This window comes from Camelus bactrianus, chromosome 27 (assembly GCF_048773025.1).
Source record: "Camelus bactrianus isolate YW-2024 breed Bactrian camel chromosome 27, ASM4877302v1, whole genome shotgun sequence".
Lineage (NCBI taxonomy): Eukaryota > Metazoa > Chordata > Mammalia > Artiodactyla > Camelidae > Camelus > Camelus bactrianus.
This window is the reverse complement of record NC_133565.1, coordinates 15,995,150-16,016,445: the sequence shown is the minus strand read 5'-3', so window position 1 is coordinate 16,016,445 and position 21,296 is coordinate 15,995,150. Positions and strand designations below refer to the sequence as shown.

At 44.3% G+C, this 21,296-nt stretch overlaps 1 protein-coding gene across 4 annotated transcripts in view; it reads right to left on the bottom strand.

Annotated features, from left to right (window-relative positions):
• Positions 1–21,296, bottom strand: part of ADAMTS17 (ADAM metallopeptidase with thrombospondin type 1 motif 17) — a 302,738-nt gene that overhangs the window by 229,456 nt on the left and 51,986 nt on the right. For all 4 annotated transcript variants that reach the window (XM_074353935.1, XM_074353937.1, XM_074353936.1 and 1 more), the window contains exons 4-5: positions 19,900–20,072; positions 479–562 (exon numbers count right to left, since the gene is read on the bottom strand). In XM_074353935.1, the coding sequence (XP_074210036.1) occupies positions 479–562; positions 19,900–20,072 (257 nt within the window). The remainder of the gene's footprint in view (positions 1–478; positions 563–19,899; positions 20,073–21,296) is intronic.

The following is a 21,296-nucleotide window of genomic DNA, read 5'->3' as shown; positions in this document are numbered from 1 at the left end:
CAGCAAACTGAACAGTGTACCCAACCGGGCACGGGACCCTCGGTCTCACATTCACTGCTTGACTCTGCAGGTAACACTGTCAGGAGGAAATGCACTCAATCGAAAGACCAGAAAACAACGCTATGGTGAATCCAAATTTGGCCTGGAGCTGGGGTATAGCTCCAGAAGGGTAGCCACGATCCCCGAGACCTCGCCATCCACTTTGTCCACACAAGACGTGCGGGAGTGAAGGAGGGAGGCACGCAAGCCTGCGGCTCAGGGTTCCCCACAGGTTCTAAGATTACATGCACAGCAAGCTCCAGGGACGGTGCCTGTCCTCCTCTCACCAGGTTCCTGGCCCAGGGCACACTGTTGCCATGTGCCGACCCAGGGAGGTCGGTAAGACAGACAACACTTGGACGACTCCTCCACACTCAACAGTAACTAGGAAGCCTGGAGACCAGTGACGTTTCCCGTAACTATGCCAATGGGGACTTACAGGGCGTTGTCGCAGCAGGACAAGCTTGGTGACTTGAATGTTAACTTTAATTCCAAGGCTCTGGTGCTGAAACATATTGTATACCTGTCAAGAGAGAAGAAAAGAAATAAAGATATAAATACACAAATTTTAAAAACTATGGGCATCCTGGATGGAATCATAGAACAAAAGAAAGATATTAGGTAAGAACTAAGGACATCGGAATAAACTAGCAATTTGAGTTAATAATAATGTAGCAATATTGGTCCATTACTTAATTCAAACATACCACACTAACGTAAGATGTCAGTAATAGATGAAACTGTATGGGAACTCTCTGTACTATCTATTTAATTTTTCTATAAATCTAATATATAATTGAATAAAATATAAATGCATTAATTTAGAAATAAAAAAATAAATTCTACTCATTAAAAATTACATTAACTAAAATATTTTAAATAATAAACTGTGTTACTCCAGTATTAAAAAGAAATCTAAAGAAGAATAATTATGTGAAATTCAATTATCGATCTTCATAAAGTCTCACTGGAACAAAATATATATATATGTGAGATATATAACCCAGATTTTATTTAAAAAGGCCTTCTGAGACTGAAAAGCTCCCATAAATATGAATTCCCCCCAAGGAACCTGCATGTGATGGGAAAACTCTGGAATCACACACATGTGTGCATACATACATATACATGCAAAGATCAGCTGGAAATCAGATGCTTGGGAAAAACTGTATAGGACCATTGATTTTGAAAAAAAAGAAATGGATGTCAGATGATTCTGGGTTTCCTGCGGGAGGCTGAAGGGGATCTTTATGGAGGGACGTGGGGAGGTCCACGCCTGTGGGCCATCTCTAACCCTCATCACAACCCCTCACGGTTGGTATCTCCACCAACCTCCACTCAACGAGATAAAGCCACCCTCTCAGGACCCACGGACAGTCAACCATGACCCCAATCCAAATCCAGGCTTGTCCAAAGAGGCCATATTCCTTTATTCCCTGAAGTCCTCATTCCAGAGAAAGTCTGTCAATGAGATAAAGTTACAGTGACAGAAAAGGGTAGGTTCCTCTCGCTGGTAGAACTTTTTTATAACGTTCTCCATATCAGGACACCAGAGACAAGTGTTTCAAGAGGAAGTGAGATAGGAAACCCCAAATAAGGTGGAGGAATGAAAGTTGACAGAGACAGGAAAAAAACCCATTGGACTCGAGGACCCCCAGATTATTACACTCCCCTTGAGATCCTTTTTCTATAGTATGGAGAGCAGGATGCAGGGAATTCCAATGGAGCAGGTGATGAAGGTAGTAGTGTAAGATACAGAAGGAAGAGATGAGAACCTTTCAAATATTCTTTTTCTTAATTGAGGAAATACTTTTGTTTCATTATGTCCTTTTCCCCCCAAAGTTACTGAGATAATGTTGATATATAATATTGTAATAGGTTCAGGTGTACAGATATATATATATCTCAAATCTGATATATAATATATACATATCTCAGAATGATTACCACGGTAAGTTTCGTTAACATCCATCACCTCACATAGGTACAACTGTTTTCCTCGTGAAAGAATTTTTAAGCACTCTTTTAGCAACTTTCAAATACACCACACAGAACGATTAACTACAGTCACCATGCTGTACATTACATCCCCAGAACTTCCTTATAACTAAAAGTGTGTACCTTTTGATCACCTTCTCCCATGCCCCCCACCCACCGCCTCCAGCAGCCACCAATCTGTTCTCTGTGAGTTCAGTTATTTTATTTCACTTTATTTTATTTTATTTTTCTGGTGGGGGGGTAGATTAGAGTTATTTATATTTTAATGGAGGTACTGGGGATTGAACCCGGGACCTTGTGCTTGCCAAGCACATGCTCTACCACTGAGCTCTACCCTCCCCCTCCGAGTTCAGTATTTTTTTAGATTCCACATATGAGTGAGATCATATAGCGTTTGTTTTCCTCTGTCTGCCTTTTTTCACTTGGTGTTGGATAAGCTGCTGTTTTTTTCCTGATAGACAGGCTCTACAGGGAGACTTTTGCAGCAGGGGCATTAAAAGTTTCTCTTCAGTACATCAGCAGCAACATAAAGCGGTGACCATGGCCGACAGCGTGGCCACAGTTAATTCAGGCCATGTGAAACTGGACAGTGTCTGGCACGCAGGCATCAGAGGCCAGGCACACACAGCGTTTCAGCATCTGTGTGACAGAGGAATTAGCTGTGTCAGTGCTTGGATTTTACTCTTTGAAAACTATTATTAAAGCAAAATAGAATCTTTCTGTAATTTAATATTCTTTCCCACAGGAAAAATACAACACATTCAGTTGTTCTGTTCTCATTCATCCACTCCCCCACCACGAAAAATTTTTCTTTCGTCAAGAACAAAATAGCAGTCTTTTTTTTTTTTTTTTTTAATGCTGGACCATCTGTAGGCCAATTCTGAAGTCATGTCTTAATTACCTATCCCCAAACCTGCTTGAAGAAGGGGAAAGCACATAACTTTTTCCTTGTTTTCAGATTTTGAGAACCACCCAATGGCTGTAAATCAAATTTTTCCAGAAATATTCAGCCTTCGGACTGGGCCCAAACTGGAAAACCTCAATTCAAAACATGAAAGCTAGGAAGAATGAGAACTTGAAATCCTGAGGGAGAAAATTCAAGTTGCATGGGGTTTCAAGGTGCAGTCTAAACACTGCCTGGAATGGTGACACCAGCCAAAGACATTTAAGACCACTGCAGGTTTAAAGGAATAACGCAGGAAAGCAATCCTCAGTGGTGATCTGACAAGCCCCCTGAAAGCAGCATGAAAAACAGAACCCGCACGGAATGATGCAAGCTTCAGGGAGAACAAAACTGTAGGAACAAACTCTGCCCGTTTTCTCCTGGCTGAGCTGAGGGCAGTTCAGGGCATCCGTGACCAGGACCCCAGAGACCCAGGAGAAATTTTCTTGGAGCAAATACACAAAAAAGTTGTGAGCTGGAGGAGAGAAAAGCTCCGTGCTCCAGAGGCGGGGACGGAGGGCGAGAGGGGAGTTGTTTAACGGGTGAAGAGTTTCAGTCTTACAAGATGACAAAGTTCTAAAGATTGGTCATACAACAGTGTGAATATACTTAATGATACTGAACACTTAAAGATGACTAAGATGGCCAATTCCATTATGCGTATTTTACCAGATTAAAATTATTGAATTAATTAAAAATAAAAAGCTTCCTGATCTAAAAACACAGTTCTCTAATAAGCCTGGAGGAAGGCACGCCCCCCTTGACGTGTAATTAGGATGCTCATGTTCGGGGGATTGGGGATGGGAGCCTGACCATGGTTAAAGTGTCTTGTCACCTGAGCATCCCACAGTCCCACTAAGCTCAGCAGGGCGTGGGCAGGGGCAGGCGACACACAGCATCTCCCTCGGGGCCCAGCTCCAAGCCAGGCGAGCCAGACAAAAATCCAACAACAGCCACAGAACACAAAGCAGCCGGCCTCAAAGACACGTAACAGAGTCTCCTTGTCTTTCTTTCCCATGGAAATTTACACTCAGGAGTCGTCTTGCAGGTGGCGGCCATAGGATGTTTAGGGAGACACCTGGTTAGGCAGGGAACAGCACAACCAATCGTCTGGAAATTCTGTCTCCAACATCCAGCCCTGGTTGAGTCCTGGACAGTGTTCAGAGCCCTGGCTGCATGTGTCACATTTCCTTGGCAGCCTGGGGGCTGAGCCGGGTGGACCCGCTGCCAGCGGCACACTGCAGGGCTCCCCTGGCTGGGCGACTTGGGGACACAGCCAGAGAAGGGCAGACAGGGACCAGAGAAGTAAGCAATGGGGACTCTAAGGGAGGAGCTGTTTGCAAAGCCAGGCAAGGTTTTCACAAGAGCATAACCTACCTGCGTGACTCAGGGCCGCCCCAAGGACAGATGGAATCCACAGTACAGTAGACACCCTACCATCTGACCTAGTCAGACCCCCACCCTGGAGGGGACCCTGTTCTCCAGCACAGTCCTTCTGAGTGGGGTCACTAAAGCAGCAGCACCCACATCGCTTGGGCACCTGTTGGAAATGCATTCTGGAGCCCATCCTAGACCCACTAAATCAGATACACTCGGGTTGGGCCTTGCCATCTGCCTTCAACAAGCACCCCAGGGTGGGAGAGCCAGTGAGTGCTCTAAACACCCTGCTAGTAAACACCAGAGAGAGGCAGGCTTGTTGTCTGCTTCACGTGGTAATTGAGTCAAATTGATGTCATTCTTCCTCCAAAGGAGGAAAAACCTGGAATGGCTCAGGTTTTCATTCCACCGTAGTTGTTAGGGAAGCTGAAAACAACCAAAGTTCTGTCAAGGGGCCCCATTTTCCAATTTGGCTGCCCAAGTCCAGGGTTTCTAGTCTCAGCACCACCTGTTTCCATCTGCAATTTGTTCTTTAAAATATTCCTGCTCCTGTGTCACCATGTGCCCTCCCAACCAAAGGAAAATCAAGTTATGTACATGAAAAGCACTATAGCATACTTGGGAAACCAAGCAGAGCCAAGTCAGGGCACCCCCCGGGGAGTGCTGCCCACTCGGAGCCCCAGGTCAGGCGGAAGCTCCTCCTTCCACAGTGTACCTGCACAGGTGAGCGGTCTGCTGGGGACACAGAGCCCAGCAGGACTCTAGTTTCTGCAGCAAGAGCCAGGGGGAGGGATCTTTGAAAACACAAATCAGTGTATGCCACTTTTCTGCAGCAGTTTCCCATTTCACATGCCTTGAAATCCGCTCTCCATGCCCTGGCCCCTGTGCCCCATCCTCCTCATCACACACCAGGAACCACCTTTCTGTGCCTCCCAAGTGGCAGACTGACCCCCACTGGCTGGCTCCTTAGGTCAGCTTAACGCCGTCCCATCTAAGTGGAGAGTCACTCATCATAGGCTTCCCTGACCACCCCAACCACCTGCTATCACCTGGATCTTTGCATAGCACTTAATAACATTTGCACAAACTTCACTGATTTGTGTGCTGAGGACTGTCTGTCACTCTCATCCGATGAACTCCAAGAGGATGGGGCCCGTCATGGTCCCTACTCTACCCCCAGTCCCTAGAAGAGTCCCCAGTCCCACATTAGGTGCCCAATAAACACAACTGAATGGAATTAGGTGAGTCAATCTCACTTAAATTTATTTTTATTTTCAGTTGTGTTAAAATACATACAACATAAAATTTACACCCTAACCATTTTTAAGTATACAGTTCAGGAGTATTAAATACGTTCCCAAACTGAACCTCTGCACCAATTAAACAATAACTCATTCTTCCCTCCATCCTCCCCAGCCCGTGGCAACCACCATTGTACTTTCTGCTCTATGAATTGGACTACTCCAGGCACCTCTTGTGAGGGGACTCATACAGAACTTGTCCTTTTGTGAATGGCTTATTTCCTTAATGTAATGTCCTCAAGGTTCATCTGTGTTGTAGCGGGTGTCAGAATTTCTTTCTGCTTAATGCTGAGTTAATCATCAATTACACGCACACACACATACACACACACCCTATTCTGTTTACCCTTCGATGGACATCTGGGTTGCTTCCCCCTTTTGGCTGTTGTGAATAATGCTGCTGTGAACGTGCGTGAACACGTATCTCTTGGAGACCCTGCTTTCAATTCATGCTGTGTGCATACCCAGAGCAGAACCACAGAATCATATGTCATGTGAATGAACCTCGTTTATGCTCTGGTCTGTGTAGCGGCTGAACACTTCGCTGGCACTTTTTAAATTTCTTTTTCTTTTTTGGCTAAAGATGCTGTTTTCTTTGGGGGAAATACTGGGTGAGCCCTCTGAGTGAGCTCTGGAGAAAGGAAGGAACCCTCTTTCCACTGCAGGAACCAAGGCGGGTGGAAACTCACTCTGCCTGTCACAGAAACCCTGGAGAAAGAAGCCAAGGCAGTGGGGAGACGTTCCCAGGACACAGAAGCAGCAGCAGGACTCCAGCCATGAGAGACCAGCCCACGCTCCTGGCCGGAACTTGACCTTGCTCTCTCCTGCTGCCTGGACTCCCTTGAGTCTCCTGTCTCTTAGCTTCCCCCCAGTTCTGAGGCTGGTGAGCTAGCCTTTTGATTCTGGGGGCTCCTCCATACACACCTCCAAAAATATGATTCCTTGTCTGCTTCAGTTCACCCAGATCCAGGTTCTACTGCTTATAATCAAAACCCCTGGCTGAGATGAGAGCCAAGCTCGCTGCGCTGTGGTTTAAAAAAAACCCTTTCTTCCTTATTTTAAAACAAAACCGCTCTGCGTGATGCCAGGGTTGTCTTGGTACCCCTTCCATGCTTCACAAGTCCTCAAAAATTACCAAAGGGGTTCTGCTCTCAGTGCAGCCATTTCTTTAACTCTGAGGACTGATTCAACAGGACTCAGAGGTGAAGTCGTCTGTAGCAGGCAAGCATGTTTTCAGCATAGTTCTTTCCCACAGCACTTCCTTCATCTGCTCCACTGTGATACCTCTTCCCTGAAGGACAGGATGTGAGCTGAGTGGGGCTGAAGGGGACCGCCCATAGCACGGTGGGCTGTGTGGGAGGTGGAAACACGTAAGTGCGTTATGTAGAAATACTTTCTAGGACAGTTTAGGACACCACCTCTGTGTGATATGCTGGGAATACAAAAGGCTTTTCAAAAGTAAATTAACTGAGGGATTAAAAAAGGAAAGTCAGTGTTTACACAGCTTCAGGGCTAAATCCCTTGCAAAGGATGTTGGACTATTACATTAGTCGCTCATGTATGAGGTCACAGACCCCATAAATAGTTTTGATCGTCTGCACCTACACCAGGCAATAAGGTAAGGAGGTAAATGATGAAGGCGTGTGTATACATAGTCCCACCCCGATGAACTCACAGATGGTGCAAAGACAGATAATAATCAGGGTGGGTTTTTTAAAAATTCTGTAAAATATGCATAATATGAAAATTACCACTTTACACATTTTTACATGGTTTAGTGGCATGAAGTACATTCACATTGTTGTGGAACAATCACTACCACCCGTCTACAGAACTTTTTCATTTTTCCCAATTGAAACTCTGCAGCTATTAAACACTAATAACGCCTCACTCCCTGCCCCCTCCAGCCCCTGACAATCACCATTCTACTTTCTGTGTCTATGAATTTGACTCCTCCGGGTGCCTCCTATAAATGTATTCATACAGTATTTATCCTTTTGTGGCTGGCGTATTTCATTTAACAGAATATCCTCAAGGTTCATCCATGTTGTAGCATGTGTCAGAATTTCCTTCCTTTTTAAGACTGAGTAATAGTCAAGTGTCTACACCACATTTTGTCTATCCATTCATCCTTCAGTGGACACTTGGGTTGCTTCTTCCTTTTGACTATATTGTGAATGACGCTGCTATGAACATGATGACCCTGCTTTCACTTCTCTGGGGTATATACCCAGAAGTGGATCATGTTGTAATTCTATTTTTTTTTAAGAACCATCATACTGTTTTCCAAAGGAGCTGCAACATTCTGTGGTCCCAAGAACGGTGCACAACAGCGTCCATTTCTCCATATCCTTGCCAACACTTCCTATTTCACATTTTTTAATAATAGCATTCTAGTGGGGATGAAGTGATACCTCACTGTACTTTTGACTTGCATGTCCCTAATGAGCACCCCATCTTGTGATTACTGACCATCTGTATATCTTCCTTGGAGAAATGTCTATTCAAGTCCTTTGCTCATTTTTAAATCTGGTTGCTTGGGGTTTTGTTGTTGTTGTTGCTGTTGAATTTTAGAAGTTCTCTAGATATTCTGGATATTATCAGATACGTAATTTACAAATATTTTCTCCCATTTTGTGAGGTGCCTTTTTACTGTTGATAGTGTCCTTTGATGCAGAAAGTACTTAAATTTGGTAAAGACCAATTGGTCGATTTTTTCTTTTGTTGCCTGCGCCTTTGGTGTACTATCCAAGAAATCACTGTCAAATCCAACATCATGAAGTTTTTCCCTATGTTTTCTTCTAGGAGGTTTATAGTTTTAGCTCTTACGTTCAGGTCTTTAATCCATTTTGAATGAATTTTTGTATATGACGCTCAGATAAGGGTCCAACTTCATTCCTTCACATGTACATATCCAGTCTTCCCATCAGCATTTATTCAAAAGACTGTCACTTCCCCACTGAATGGTCTTGGTCTGGTTGAAAATCATTTGACCATGTATGTCAGAATGTATCTCTGGGTTTTCTAGTCTAGTCCATTGGTCTATACATTTGTCTTATGCCAATATCACAGTGTTTTGATTACTACACTTTTGCAGTTAATTTTGAAATCAGGAAATATGGGTCTTCCAACTCTTTCTTTTCCAAGATTGTTTTGCCTATTTAGGGTCTCTTGACATCTCATGCAAATTTTAGAATGGATTTCTCAATTGTGGCAAGAAAAAAATGTTAAGGGGAGGGCACAGCTCAGTGGTAGAGTGCATGCCCAGCATGCATGAGGTCCTGCGTTCAATCCCCAGTACCTTCACCGAAAAATAAACCTTGTTACCTCCCCCACAAAAAAAAAAAGTTTAAAAAATAAATTTAAAAATGTTGTTAGGACTTTACTAGAGACTGCACTGAATCTGTAGATTGCTTTGTGTAGTACTAACATCTTAATAATAAGACTTCCAATCCAGTAACATCAGTGTCTTTCCATTGGTTTATATCTTCTTTCATTTCTTTGAACAATGTTTTATAGTTTGCAATGTACAAGTCTTTCACCCCTTGATTAAATTAACTCCTCAGGATTTTATTCTTTTTGACAATATTGTAAATGGAATGGTTTTCTTAACTTCCTTTTCCGACTGTTCAGTGTTAGGTAGAGAAATGCAACTGATTTGTGTGTGTTGGTTTTGTATTCTGCTACTTTGCTGAATTCTTTTATTAGTTTTTATTTTTGTGCATAGAATTTCATGGTTTTCTACATGGCTCGTGTCATCTGTAAACAGATAGTTTTACTTCTTTTCCTATTTGGATGCTTTTTCTTTCTTTTTCTGGCCTAACTGCTCTAACTAGGACTTCCAGCACTATGTTGTTGGATAGATACAGTGAAAGAAAGCATCCTTGGTTTGTTCCTGACCTTAGAGAAGCTTTCACTCTTTCACCACGCGAGTAACAACATTCTTGATGAGCTCTTCATATGTAGTTTTATGACACTGAGGTAGTTTTCATCTATTCCTAGTTTACTGAGTGTCTTTTATCATAAAAGGTGGGTGATATTATATGCTTTTTCTGCATCAATTGAGATGATTATGTGTTCTTTCCTTCCTTCTGTTAATGTGGTATATTACATTGATAAACTTTTGTATGTTGAACCATCCTTGCATTCCAGAAATAAACCTTTGTCAAGGTGCATAATCTGGTTTGGTTTACTAGTATTCTGTTGAGAATTCTGCAATAATGTTCATAAGGGAAACTGTTTTCTTATTCATAATGAACTAGAGTTTTCTTGTAGTGTCTTTATCTGGCTTTAGTATGAGGGCAATTCTAGCCTCATAGGAAAGTTAGAAAGCTTTCTCTCTTCTTCAGTTTTTTTGGAAGAGTTTGAGGAGGACTGGTTCATTAGTTCTTCTTTAAATGTTTGGTATAACTCACCAGTTAAGCTGTCAAGCTCAGGGCTTCTCTTTGTTAGAAGATTTTTTTTTTTTCCATTTGAATCTTTTTTTTTTTTTTTAACATTTTTTATTGATTTATAATCATTTTACAATGTTGTGTCAAATTCCAGTGTTCAGCACAATTTTTCAGTCATTCATGGACATATACACACTCATTGCCACATCTGTTTCTCTGTGAGTTATCATAACATTTTGTGTATATTTCCCTGTGCTATACAGTGTAATCTTGTTTATCTATTCTACAATTTTGAAATCCCAGTCTATCCCTTCCCACCCTCCACCCCCCTGGTAACCACAAGTCTGTATTCTCTGTCTGTGAGTCTATTTCTGTCCTTTATTTACACTTTGTTTTTGTTTGTTTGTTTGTTTGTTTTTGTTTTTGTTTTTTAGATTCCACATATGAGCGATCTCATATGGTATTTTTCTTTCTCTTTCTGGCTTACTTCACTTAGAATGACATTCTCCAGGAGCATCCATGTTGCTGCAAATGGCATTATTTTGTCAGTTTTTATGGCTGAGTAGTATTCCATTGTATAAATATACCACCTCTTCTTTATCCAGTCACCTGTTGACGGACATTTAGGCTGTTTCCATGTTTTGGCTATTGTAAATAGTGCAGCTATGAACATTGGGGTGCAGGTGTCATCCTGAAGTAGATTTCCTTCTGGATACAAGCCCAGGAGTGGGATTCCTGGGTCATATGGTAAGTCTATTCCTAGTCTTTTGAGGAATCTCCACACTGTTTTCCATAGTGGCTGCACCAAACTGCATTCCCACCAGCAGTGTAGGAGGGTTCCCCTTTCTCCACAGCCTCTCCAGCATTTGTCATTTGTGGATTTTTGAATGACGGCCATTCTGACTGGTGTGAGGTGATACCTCATTGTAGTTTTGATTTACATTTCTCTGATAATTAGTGATATTGAGCATTTTTTCATGTGCCTTTTGATCATTTGTATGTCTTCCTTGGAGAATTGCTTGTTTAGGTCTTCTGCCCATTTTTGGATTGGGTTGTTTATTTTTTTCTTATTGAGTCGTATGAGCTGCTTATATATTCTGGAGATCAAGCCTTTGTCGGTTTCACTTGCAAAAAATTTTCTCCCATTCCGTAGGTTTTCTTCTTGTTTTACTTCTGGTTTCCTTTGCTGTGCAGAAGCTTGTAAGTTTCATTAGGTCCCATTTGTTTATTCTTGCTTTTATTTCTTCTAGGAGAAAATTTTTGAAATGTATGTCAGATAATGTTTTGCCTGTTTTCCTCTAGGAGGTTTATTGTATCTTGTCTTATGTTTAAGTCTTCAATCCATTTTGAGTTGATTTTTGTATACGGTGTAAGGGAGTGTTCTAGCTTCACTGTTTTACATGCTGCTGTCCAGTTTTCCCAACACCATTTGCTGAAGAGACTGTCTTTATTCCATTGTATAGTCTTTGTCAAAGATGAGTTGACCTCCTTTGTCAAAGATGAGTTGACCAAAAGTTTGTGGGTTCATTTCTGGGCTCTCTATTCTGTTCCATTGGTCTATATGTCTGTTTTGGTACCAATACCATGCTGTCTTGATGACTGTAGCTCTATAGTATTGCCTGAAGTCTGGGAGAGTTATTCCTCCAGCCTCTTTCTTTCTCTTCAGTAATGCTTTGGCAATTCTAGGTCTTTGATGGTTCCATATAAATTTTATTATGATTTGTTCTAGTTCTGTGAAATATGTCCTGGGTAATTGGATAGGGATTGCATTAAATCTGTAGATTGCCTTGGGCAGTGTGACCATTTTAACAATATTGATTCTTCCAATCCAAGAGCATGGAATACCTTTCCATTTTTTTAAAGTCTTCTTTAATTTCCTTCATCAATGGTTTATCGTTTTCTGTATATAATTCTTTCACCTCTTTGGTTAGATTTATTCCCAGATATTTTATTACTTTGGGTGCTATTTTAAAGGGGATTGTTTCTTTACTTTCTTTTTCTGTTGATTTATCGTTAGTGTAAAGAAATGCAACTGATTTTTGAACGTTAATTTTGTAACCTGCTACCGAATTCTTCAATCAGCTCTAGTAGCTTTTGTGTGGACCTTTTAGGGTTTTCTATATATAGTAACATGTCATCAGCATATAATGACACTTTTACCTCTTGTTAGAAGATTTTTGATTCAGTCTCCTTACTAGTTATAGGTCTACTCAGATTTTCTATCTTTTTGACTACGTCTTGGTAAACTTTGTGTTCCTGGGAATTTGCCAAGTTCATCTAGGTTATCTGTTGGTGTACAATGATACATAGTATTCTTTTAGAATCATTTTTTCAAAAAAGACAAATGAACTTATATATAAAACAGAAACAGACTCACAGACATAGAAAACAAATTTATGGTTATCAGGGGAAGAGAGTAGGAAGGGATAAATTGGGAGTTTGAGATTTGCAGATACTTACAGGTATATAAAAAATAGATAAACAAGTTTATACTGTATACCACAGGGAACTATATTTGATATCTTGTAGCTTATGGTGAAAATATGAAAACAAATACAGGTATATTAATGTATGACTGGAACATTGTGCTGTACACCAGAAATTGACACATTGCAAACTTACTACACTTCAATAAAAAAAAAAAAATAGAATCCTTTTTGTTTCTATAGAATTGGTAGTCATGTCCCCACTCTCAGTTCTGATTTTAGTAATTTCAGGGTTTTTTATTAATCAGTCTAACTAGTCATCAATTTCAATTTTTTTGAATCAATTTTTGATGTTGATTTTCTCTATTGTTTTCCTACTCTTTATTTCTGCTTTAATCTTTATTATTTCCTTCCTTCTGCTAGTTTTAATTTTAGTTTGCTCTTCTAGCTCCTTAAGGTATAGAGTTAAGCTGTTGATTTGAGATCTTTCTTTTTTTAATGTAAGCATTTATAGCTATACATTTCCCTCTAAGCACTGTCTTCACTGTGTTTCATAAGTTTTGGTATGTTGGGTTTTCATTTTTATTCAGCTTTATGTGTTTTCTCATTTCCCCTAGGATGTCTCCCTTGACCCATTGGTTGTTTAAGAGTATGTTGTTTAATCTCCACATATTTGTGAACTCTCCACTTCTCTTTCTGTTACTGATTTCTAATTTAATCCTATTGTGGCTGGAGAAGATACTCTATATGGTATCTTTTAAATCTGTTAAGATTTAACTTGTGAGCTAATATATGATAAATCCTAGAGTGTATCCTACCTGCATTTGAAAAAAAGGAATATTCTGTTGTTGTTGGGTAGAGCGTTTTGTATACTGGTTAGATGCAGTTGGCTTATTGTGCTGTTCAAGTCCTCCATTAATTACTTATGTCCTGTCTAGCTGTCCTATCCACAATTGGGGTGTGTATGGGGGGGGTGACATTTCTAATTATTACAGAACTGCATATTTCCCCCTATAATTCTACCAATTTCTGCTTCATATATTTTAATGGTCTATTAATAGGTACATAAATACTTGTAATTGTTATCTTCTTGCTGTATTAAACCTTTTTATTCATACACAGTATCCTTCATCTCTTACAACTTTTTTTTTTATTAAAGTCTATTTTGTATCATATCAGTATAACAACTCCTGATCTCTTATGGTTATTATTTGCATGGAATATCTTTCCATTCTTTTGCTTTCAATTTATGTATGTCTCTGGAAATAAAGTGAGTCTCATGTACACACTGGAGGATTTTTTTAATATTCATTCTGCCGTCTCTGTCTTGTGATTAAAGAGTTTAATCCATTTACATTTAAGATAATTACAGACAAGGAGGTACTTACATCTGCATTTTCCTGTTTGTTTTCCTTATGCTTTATTGCTTTTTTGGTCCCTCATTTCCTGCATTACCAATGTTTTTATGTTTTAAGTGTTTTTTTTTTTTTTATGGTGAAACTTTTAAATTCCCTTCCCATTTCCTATTGTGTATATTTTATGGCTATTTTCTTTGTGGTTACTATGAGCATTACATTTACCATCCTAAAGTAATAGCACTCTAATTTGAATTTTTACCAGCTTCAATTCAACAGCAAAAAGAAAAAAAAAAACTCTGCAGCAAAACGGTTTTTAAAAAGAAATTAAATATGAAATTATAAATCAAGATAAGAACCACCAAGTAAAAACCAGACAGCTGTGGTAAAGAAAACAGGTGGCCTTTTCAGAGGAGTCAGCAAAGAGGGTCCCCCCAAGGGGACATTTACACAGAGACCTAAAAGACAGAGGGGCTAGCTCGACAAGACTTGGGGAGAAGAGCACCTCAAGGAAAGACCCCAAGTCAGAGAGGAGTCGGGGCCCCTAGGAAACAGTGGTGGGGTCCGTGCCGACGTGGAGAAGGGGATGAAGCCCAGGTGAAGCAGTCACATGGCCTGGGAGGGGGAGGCGGACGCAGAAGCAGAAGTGGAAGGATTTCCACGTTAACTGCGGGGTAAGTCACAAAGGACTCAGCTCTGCTTAGTGACAAAATCCTAACCCTGTTGGAAGATCTTGCTGCAGCAAGGACTCAAGGGGAAAGAAAATGGAAGTAAGGAGCCCAGCAAGAAACCCCTGCAGTCGTCAAGGCCAGAAGTAACGGCAGACAGGCCCGGGCAGAGATGGAGAGAAAGGACAGACTCGAGACATGCTTGTCACCTTGATAAGGTGGTACGGGGGTCCCTCAGCCCTGGTTTGAGTCCTCAGCCTGCCACGTACTCACTGGCTCTGCACCTGGTACTCTCCACTAACCTCTATTTCCTTCTCTGTAAAATGGGAATGATAAGACCCATCACGTAAAAGGGGGAAATGACATGAAATCAGCAAGCTTCCATCTGGACCAATCATCAGAAACACACATTTCTTTCCTTCCTCTCAAACATGGGCCGTCGGGCCACTGACAGACGCTGATCTAATACATCCCAACTGTTGAGACGTCATGAAACCTGTGAGTGCTTGACACCAAAAGCTCCCAGCTACAGACGCGTGGTCACACACCCGGGCCCTGCCAGGCCCCTGGCCTGCCTTGGGAACAGGGGCCTGTCTGGTCTAGCCTCTGGGGTCAGAGTGGCACACAAGAGTGAGTCAGTACCCCGCCTACAGAGACCCAAGGGGGAGGGCAGGGCGGGCTGGGCGCCTGAACATCAGCATAAAATGCTGCTGGAGAGAAAACACGTTGGAATGAAGGTGGCAACCACTCCAAGAGATTTCCTCCCAAGTCCAGGGGAGCTGAGGAGACAGAGCCACTTCAATCCTGCAGGCCCACAGGAAACACGGTCTGGCAGGGGAGAGAGGGGGTCTGGCTGGCCTCACCTTCCTGCCCGCTGCACCTGGAGGCCTTGTCTAATAACAGGGTGCCTCATCCCAGCCATAATCCTTCCCCATCCTCCTGGCTTAAAGATGATTTTCCTTACTAATAGAAATCCCCTTTCTAAAACAGCCACAGGCAGGACAGAATTCCTTGGACTTTCAACACTAGGGCTTGAGAAATTGACGGTTGGTGGTTTGTTTAAAGCAAGGTGCAGTGTCTGAATGTAACTTGTTTTTAAGTTTGCTGAATGGTGACCCACGACTAGCGGCGAGAGTCTGTGTGAGACTGGCCAAGAAACCCCAAGGGCAGACAACTGAAGGCTAAGTGTTAAGTACAAACGCCATGTGCCCTTATTAGGCAAGCCTCGTTAGGAAACATCTAAATCCCAAACTGATGTCATTGGTCCCAGATTTGCCCTCAGCAGCAGGATCTGGAGCCTCCGACAACTTGTACAACATGTACAAGCAGCCGAATAGGAGTGAAGAGTGTCGAATTCAAGTCAAGCATCACACCCGCTCAGCCCCCGCCGTTCAGTCCTGACAGCGCATGGCGCGTGGGGAGGTCAAGGTTCCCATGTACAGCCCTCCCCGCCACCTGGGATAAAACAGCTGCCTTTGTTCAGATGATGACATTATGAAAGCAAATATCAAAGCAAGAGCTTTGCCTTATTACAGCTTTCGTTGTTGTAATGAATGTTTATTCCTTGGACCTGGGCCCTGGACAATTAAAAAAAAAATGAGATGAAATGATCTGCAGGTGGAAGAGTCTGGTGCAGAGCCAGGCCCCCCCAGCCCTCCTCCTGGGTTTCCTCTGGACAGATGGCAACCCATCATTAACCTGCCACCAGGGAGACCAGGCTTCGTGCAAATGGAGAACACAGAAATATTTCTCAGAAATCAGGGCCAAGCACCATTAAAAGTTAACAGAAGAAATTCCACTTCTGGGTACACACCCAAAAAAAGTGAAAGCGAGGACTCAAACACACTGTACACCCATGGTTCGCAACCGCATTATTCCCAACAGCCTAAAGGAGAAAGCAACCTGCATGTTAATCAATGGAAGAATGGACAAACAAGATGGGGTCTCTCCATACAATGGAATATTACGCAGCCCAAAAGGAAGGAAAGTCTGACACCTGCTGCAACATGGATGAACCTTGAGGACACTATGTGGAGTGAAGTAAGCCAGTCACAAAAGAACAAATGCTGGGTGACTCCACTTATACAAGGTCCCTAGAGGTGTCAAATTCAGAGACAGAAAGTAGAATGGTGGTTGCCAGGGGCTGGGGGAGGGGATAAGAGGGTGTTAGGTTTAACGTGCACAGTTTCGGTTTTTGTAAGACAAGGAGGGATGATGATGATGACTGCACAGTGGGGATGTGCTTAATGTCATAGAACTGTACACTTAAAATGGCTGAGAGAGTCAATTTTATGTTACTTTTTTTTTTTTTTACCACAATGTGAAACATCGGGAGGGAGGAATGAAGGAGGAAGGTCTCAGGGCAGCTACTGCAGATGGCTTATTTATGGTCAATTTAGGAAAAGCTAAGGCAGAAGCCAGATGCTTTCATGTGATCTCTTTCAAGCTTCAACTTAACTACATTTCTCTATATGTTGCTATCCCTTCTATAGGCTCCTAGAGTACCAATGACAATTCATAAATCATAAATCTGTGCATGTGACAGCTGCTAATTAAAGTACCTGAGCAGATAAGCCTATTAAAATTATGCTTTCCTAAGAATGTTGTCATTACTAAAATAAATGCCATTATAAATGCCTTTTTTAAAAAAAAAAAAGAAGGAAGGAAGGAAGAGAAGTTAATGGAACTCCCCAGATTTTATGACTTTGCACAGGAAAGTGACTAGGGGCCTCATGTCGTGCTCACAGAGGCTCACATCTTGAAAATGAACCAGTGCCCCCAGGGGGTCCACATCACTGGTTGGCTTTTGCAGAAGAGCCTGCCATGTGGAGAAGACCGTGGGTCCAAACAGTAATTCAACATGAAGACTAATCCCAAAGCACCATCAAAGCAGCCCTGGCTTTAGGGCAGGGCATCTGAGAGGGTGTGGACCAGACAGAAGGAATTTCCTGCAAATCGGTATGTGTCCTGAGACCAAGCACTGGGCAGTCAACATGGCAAACAGAGGATGAGGTCCCACAGTCTTGTCTTCACAGGAGGCAGGATCGCAGCGGGGTTCACCATCTACTCCCCCGTGGTCAGTTATAGAGAGGCTTAGCCTGATGGTCCCAGACCTGCCAGTGACTTCCTGTGTGACTCTGGCGATGTCTCCAGCCTCCTTGCTCTTGGGCCTCCTCCAGCCATCCCTCACCCCCCACAGCACAGACCAGGGCCTTGCCCTCGCCACCCACTCCCTTTCTATACGCCTTTGCTGCGAGGCACAGAGCTCTCGTGGTGGCCAAGCCCCTGCCTTTTGTCTCCTTTTGCAGGACGAGCAGGCTCAGAGAGGTTCTGATGCTGCCTGTCAGCTCTGCGATTGCGGCAGAGTGGGGGTCCTGGTCCAGGCTTGCCTGGGCTGAAACCCCACGCTTGTAACCCCTGATGACCCCTTTCCCTCTACAGAATCCTCCTTGACCCCGATTCCACCTAGTGAGTCTCTTCTCTCTTCTATCCTTCAGCCAAGACCTTCCGCAATGTTGTTTCTACTTCTTCACTTCCTGGTCTCATTTCAGCCGGCCCCTACCTGGCTCCCACCCCCACAACCCCTAAAGCGATTCCCTCAGGGACCCCGCAGCATCTGGTATTGTTAACCACCCCCTTCCTGCACCTCTCACCTCTTTCCTTAGAGACGACTTCTTCCCAGTCTCTGTCTTGCCTTTCTGCCAGCTCCCACATCCCCATCCTCTGCCCCCTGACACTCCCCCACCGGGACTGGTGTTCCAGTGGGCTGTCTGTGGCCAGCTTCTCTGCTCCCCCGAAGTTCCCCACCTGGACAAGGCCAGCCACTCCAACAGCTGCAGCTCCCAGTGCGATGCCAATAAGCCCCAATCCCTATTTTCCAGCCATGCCCTTCACCCTGATCTCCCATGGGGAACTCGAATCCAGCTTGTCCAGAACAGAACTGCTCTCTTTGTCCCCCAGATGCTCTGCTCCTCCTTTTCCCAGCCAGTGGCTGAACCATTCCCCCAGGTTTCCCAGATTATAGCCCGGTGGGGGGAGGTCCCCTGAATTTCTCTCACCTCATCCTCCTTCCTTAAGCCAGTCATCCCTTCCTGTGGGTCCTCCCTCCCAGGACGCCCTCCTCGCTGCAGGACCACCTCCTCCATCCTCACTCCTGCCCCTTATAATTTGGACCCTCTTCCCACACACACGCCATTCCCACTGCTCCTTCTTGCCTTTTCCCCACTCTGGTCCACAGCTGCTGGGGGTGTTCTTCCAAACCTCGCTCCAGACACGCTTCTCCCCTCCCCTTCAGTGGTCCCCACCCTTGGGATGCCTGACCCACCCTCCCCACCCTGACCCTGTCCATGTCTCCACCCACAGTCCTAAGGTGGCTGCAGCCACATCACATCGCCCGCCCTTCACCAAACGCAGCCCTGCTGCACCCGCTGCACCACCGCTCCCTCAGTCTGCAAACACTCTCGTCAGCTCTTTCATGATGCCCCACGCTGCAGGATGATCACTACCCAGCCTCCCCCGGCCCCCGGTGCTCCCTGCGGAGATTTCTTCCGTAGCACAGTTGCTTTACTCATCTGTTGATACCACTGCCTTCTGAGAGAAGGACCAGGCCTTTTTGCATTTGCATCCCCGGCACCTAACACAATGCCAGGAGGCCTTCAATGATGCTTGCGGGAGAGTGGAGGGATGGGCAGAGGTAGGCTGCATGCAAAAATCCTTTTGCATCTAAAGTTTGAGGTGTGCAGCCCCTCCCCCCTCCCCCATCAAGTGAAGGTCTCCCTTGCTCCTCAGTTATCAAATAAGATGTATACACAGGCTCCTTCTGGTTCTCTGAACCAGATAAGCTCTCCCCCCACTTCCTACTAGGCCCTCCTTGCACATAACAAGCTCTGTTTTACATTAAAGTTTGATCTTGATTCCTCCTACTAGACTGTTGGCTCCCTAGAGCAGGGGCTGACTCACTCAGCACTGAATCCCTTTGGAGGAGCCCTCACCCACAGTAAGGGCCTTGCGGGGCGCTGGTCAGGAGGGTGTGGGTCTTGGGGGATACTGGTCAGGAGTGTGAGGGTCTTGGGGGGCCTCTGGTCAGGAGGGTGAGGGTCTTGGGGGGCCTTGGTCAGGAGGGTGAGGGTCTTGGGGGGCCCTGGTAAGGAGGTGAGGGTCCTGGGGGGGCCCTGGTCAGGAGTACAAACTCCAATCACTGGACAGACTCAGGCTCTGACACGCATACCCACACAGGTCGGCAGGTCAGGCCTCTCCAGCCCCCTGCCCTCCCGCAGCCCAGGCATCACAAGTCTGCAGATGTCTCCATCCCCCAACCCAGCCTCTTCCTCAACTGAGGATTCCAGAGCCCTCATCCAAGGAGAAACAGAGCCCAAGGTCAGGCCCCTGGCCCCGGACTCACCATGTTCATGACGGTGAGGATGAACCTCTGAGCGGCCTCCGCCCCGTGGTACTGCACCATGTCAGCGTCGGCCACCACCAGCGTCTCTACCGTGTGCTCGTTGGTGAGCCGGATGGCGTTCCTCCGCTCCCGCCGGTCCCTCGAAGACTGGCCCCTCCTTGGCTTTTTCTTTTCTAGAAAACAACAGAGACTTTCATGCAGCCCTTGGCATACTGGTTTCCAAAGCCACCCCATGAACAGGCTTTCCACTGAGCCTCCCCAAGAGAATGGTCATTCTCCACCGGCCTGTAGATGGACCGAGCATCCATTGCCCTCCATGGTCACAGGCTGAGCCTGAGTGCTCGGGAGACCAGATGTCCGGAGGGCTCACGCCCGTCCTCCACCACAGTAGAGGGGGCCGATGGGGCCAAGTATCCCAGAGCCTGGGCCTGCTGGGGTGGGATCATGACACAGACCCACAAGGCTTTCTGACAGTGCAACAACTCACTGCTGGTACCTGGGGCCGAGCCAGCAGAGGCCTGGGAAGCTGGCATTCCAGAGTCTGTTCTGAGAGTCATAAATAAGAAGCCATAAACGTTAGCAGTAATTCCAAAAAAAAAAAAAAAAAAAAATCCAAAACATAACCAGAAAAAAAAAAAAAAAAGAAAGAAAATCACACGACACACACATCTAGGCCAAGATGCCAGTTTGTTCTTTCCTCACCACAGGGAATGGTCATTAGTCAACGGTGAGTAACCCTCTGCTGACTCTTCAGATCAACGGATTCCCTAGAAGACCTTACTCTGCTAAACAGCTATCGCCATTAACCTGAGCCCACGCTGCGATGTCTGGACACTCAAAGCTGCCGTGGAAGGACTGACATAGATTTGTGGGTGCAGACACTTCCGACCAACACCAAAGGTTGATATAAATAACATGCACTTTCAGAATCCAAATGTGAATAGAAAGGCAGGTCCTTAATTTGATAGCTATTATTTCCACATTTAGCACCAGCCCACACAGAAACCAGGTCTGCTCCAACTTCCGTGCAGTAAATCCAGGCCCACACGTGTACAAACTGGCTTCACCCAGTGACCCAATCAGTCCAGAGCCAAAGATGCACACACTGCACACACTGTACAGCAACCTGAGACATGGGTCCTAGTGCACAAACAAGGACAGACTGTGCGGTAAGATTTACAATTGTGAAAAACTGAAAAACAACCCAAAACTCAAACCCCGGAGAAAGCCGACCATGGTAAATCAGAAGGAAGCTATGAAAGGCACAATTGTGAAGATTAATTAATGATGTAGAGGGAAGCAGATATAAATCTCTACATACTGTTAAGTCCCAGTTTTGCAAAGATTTTACACACAAGTGTCTTCAGGCCCCAGGGACAGCAAATAAATAAACAAGT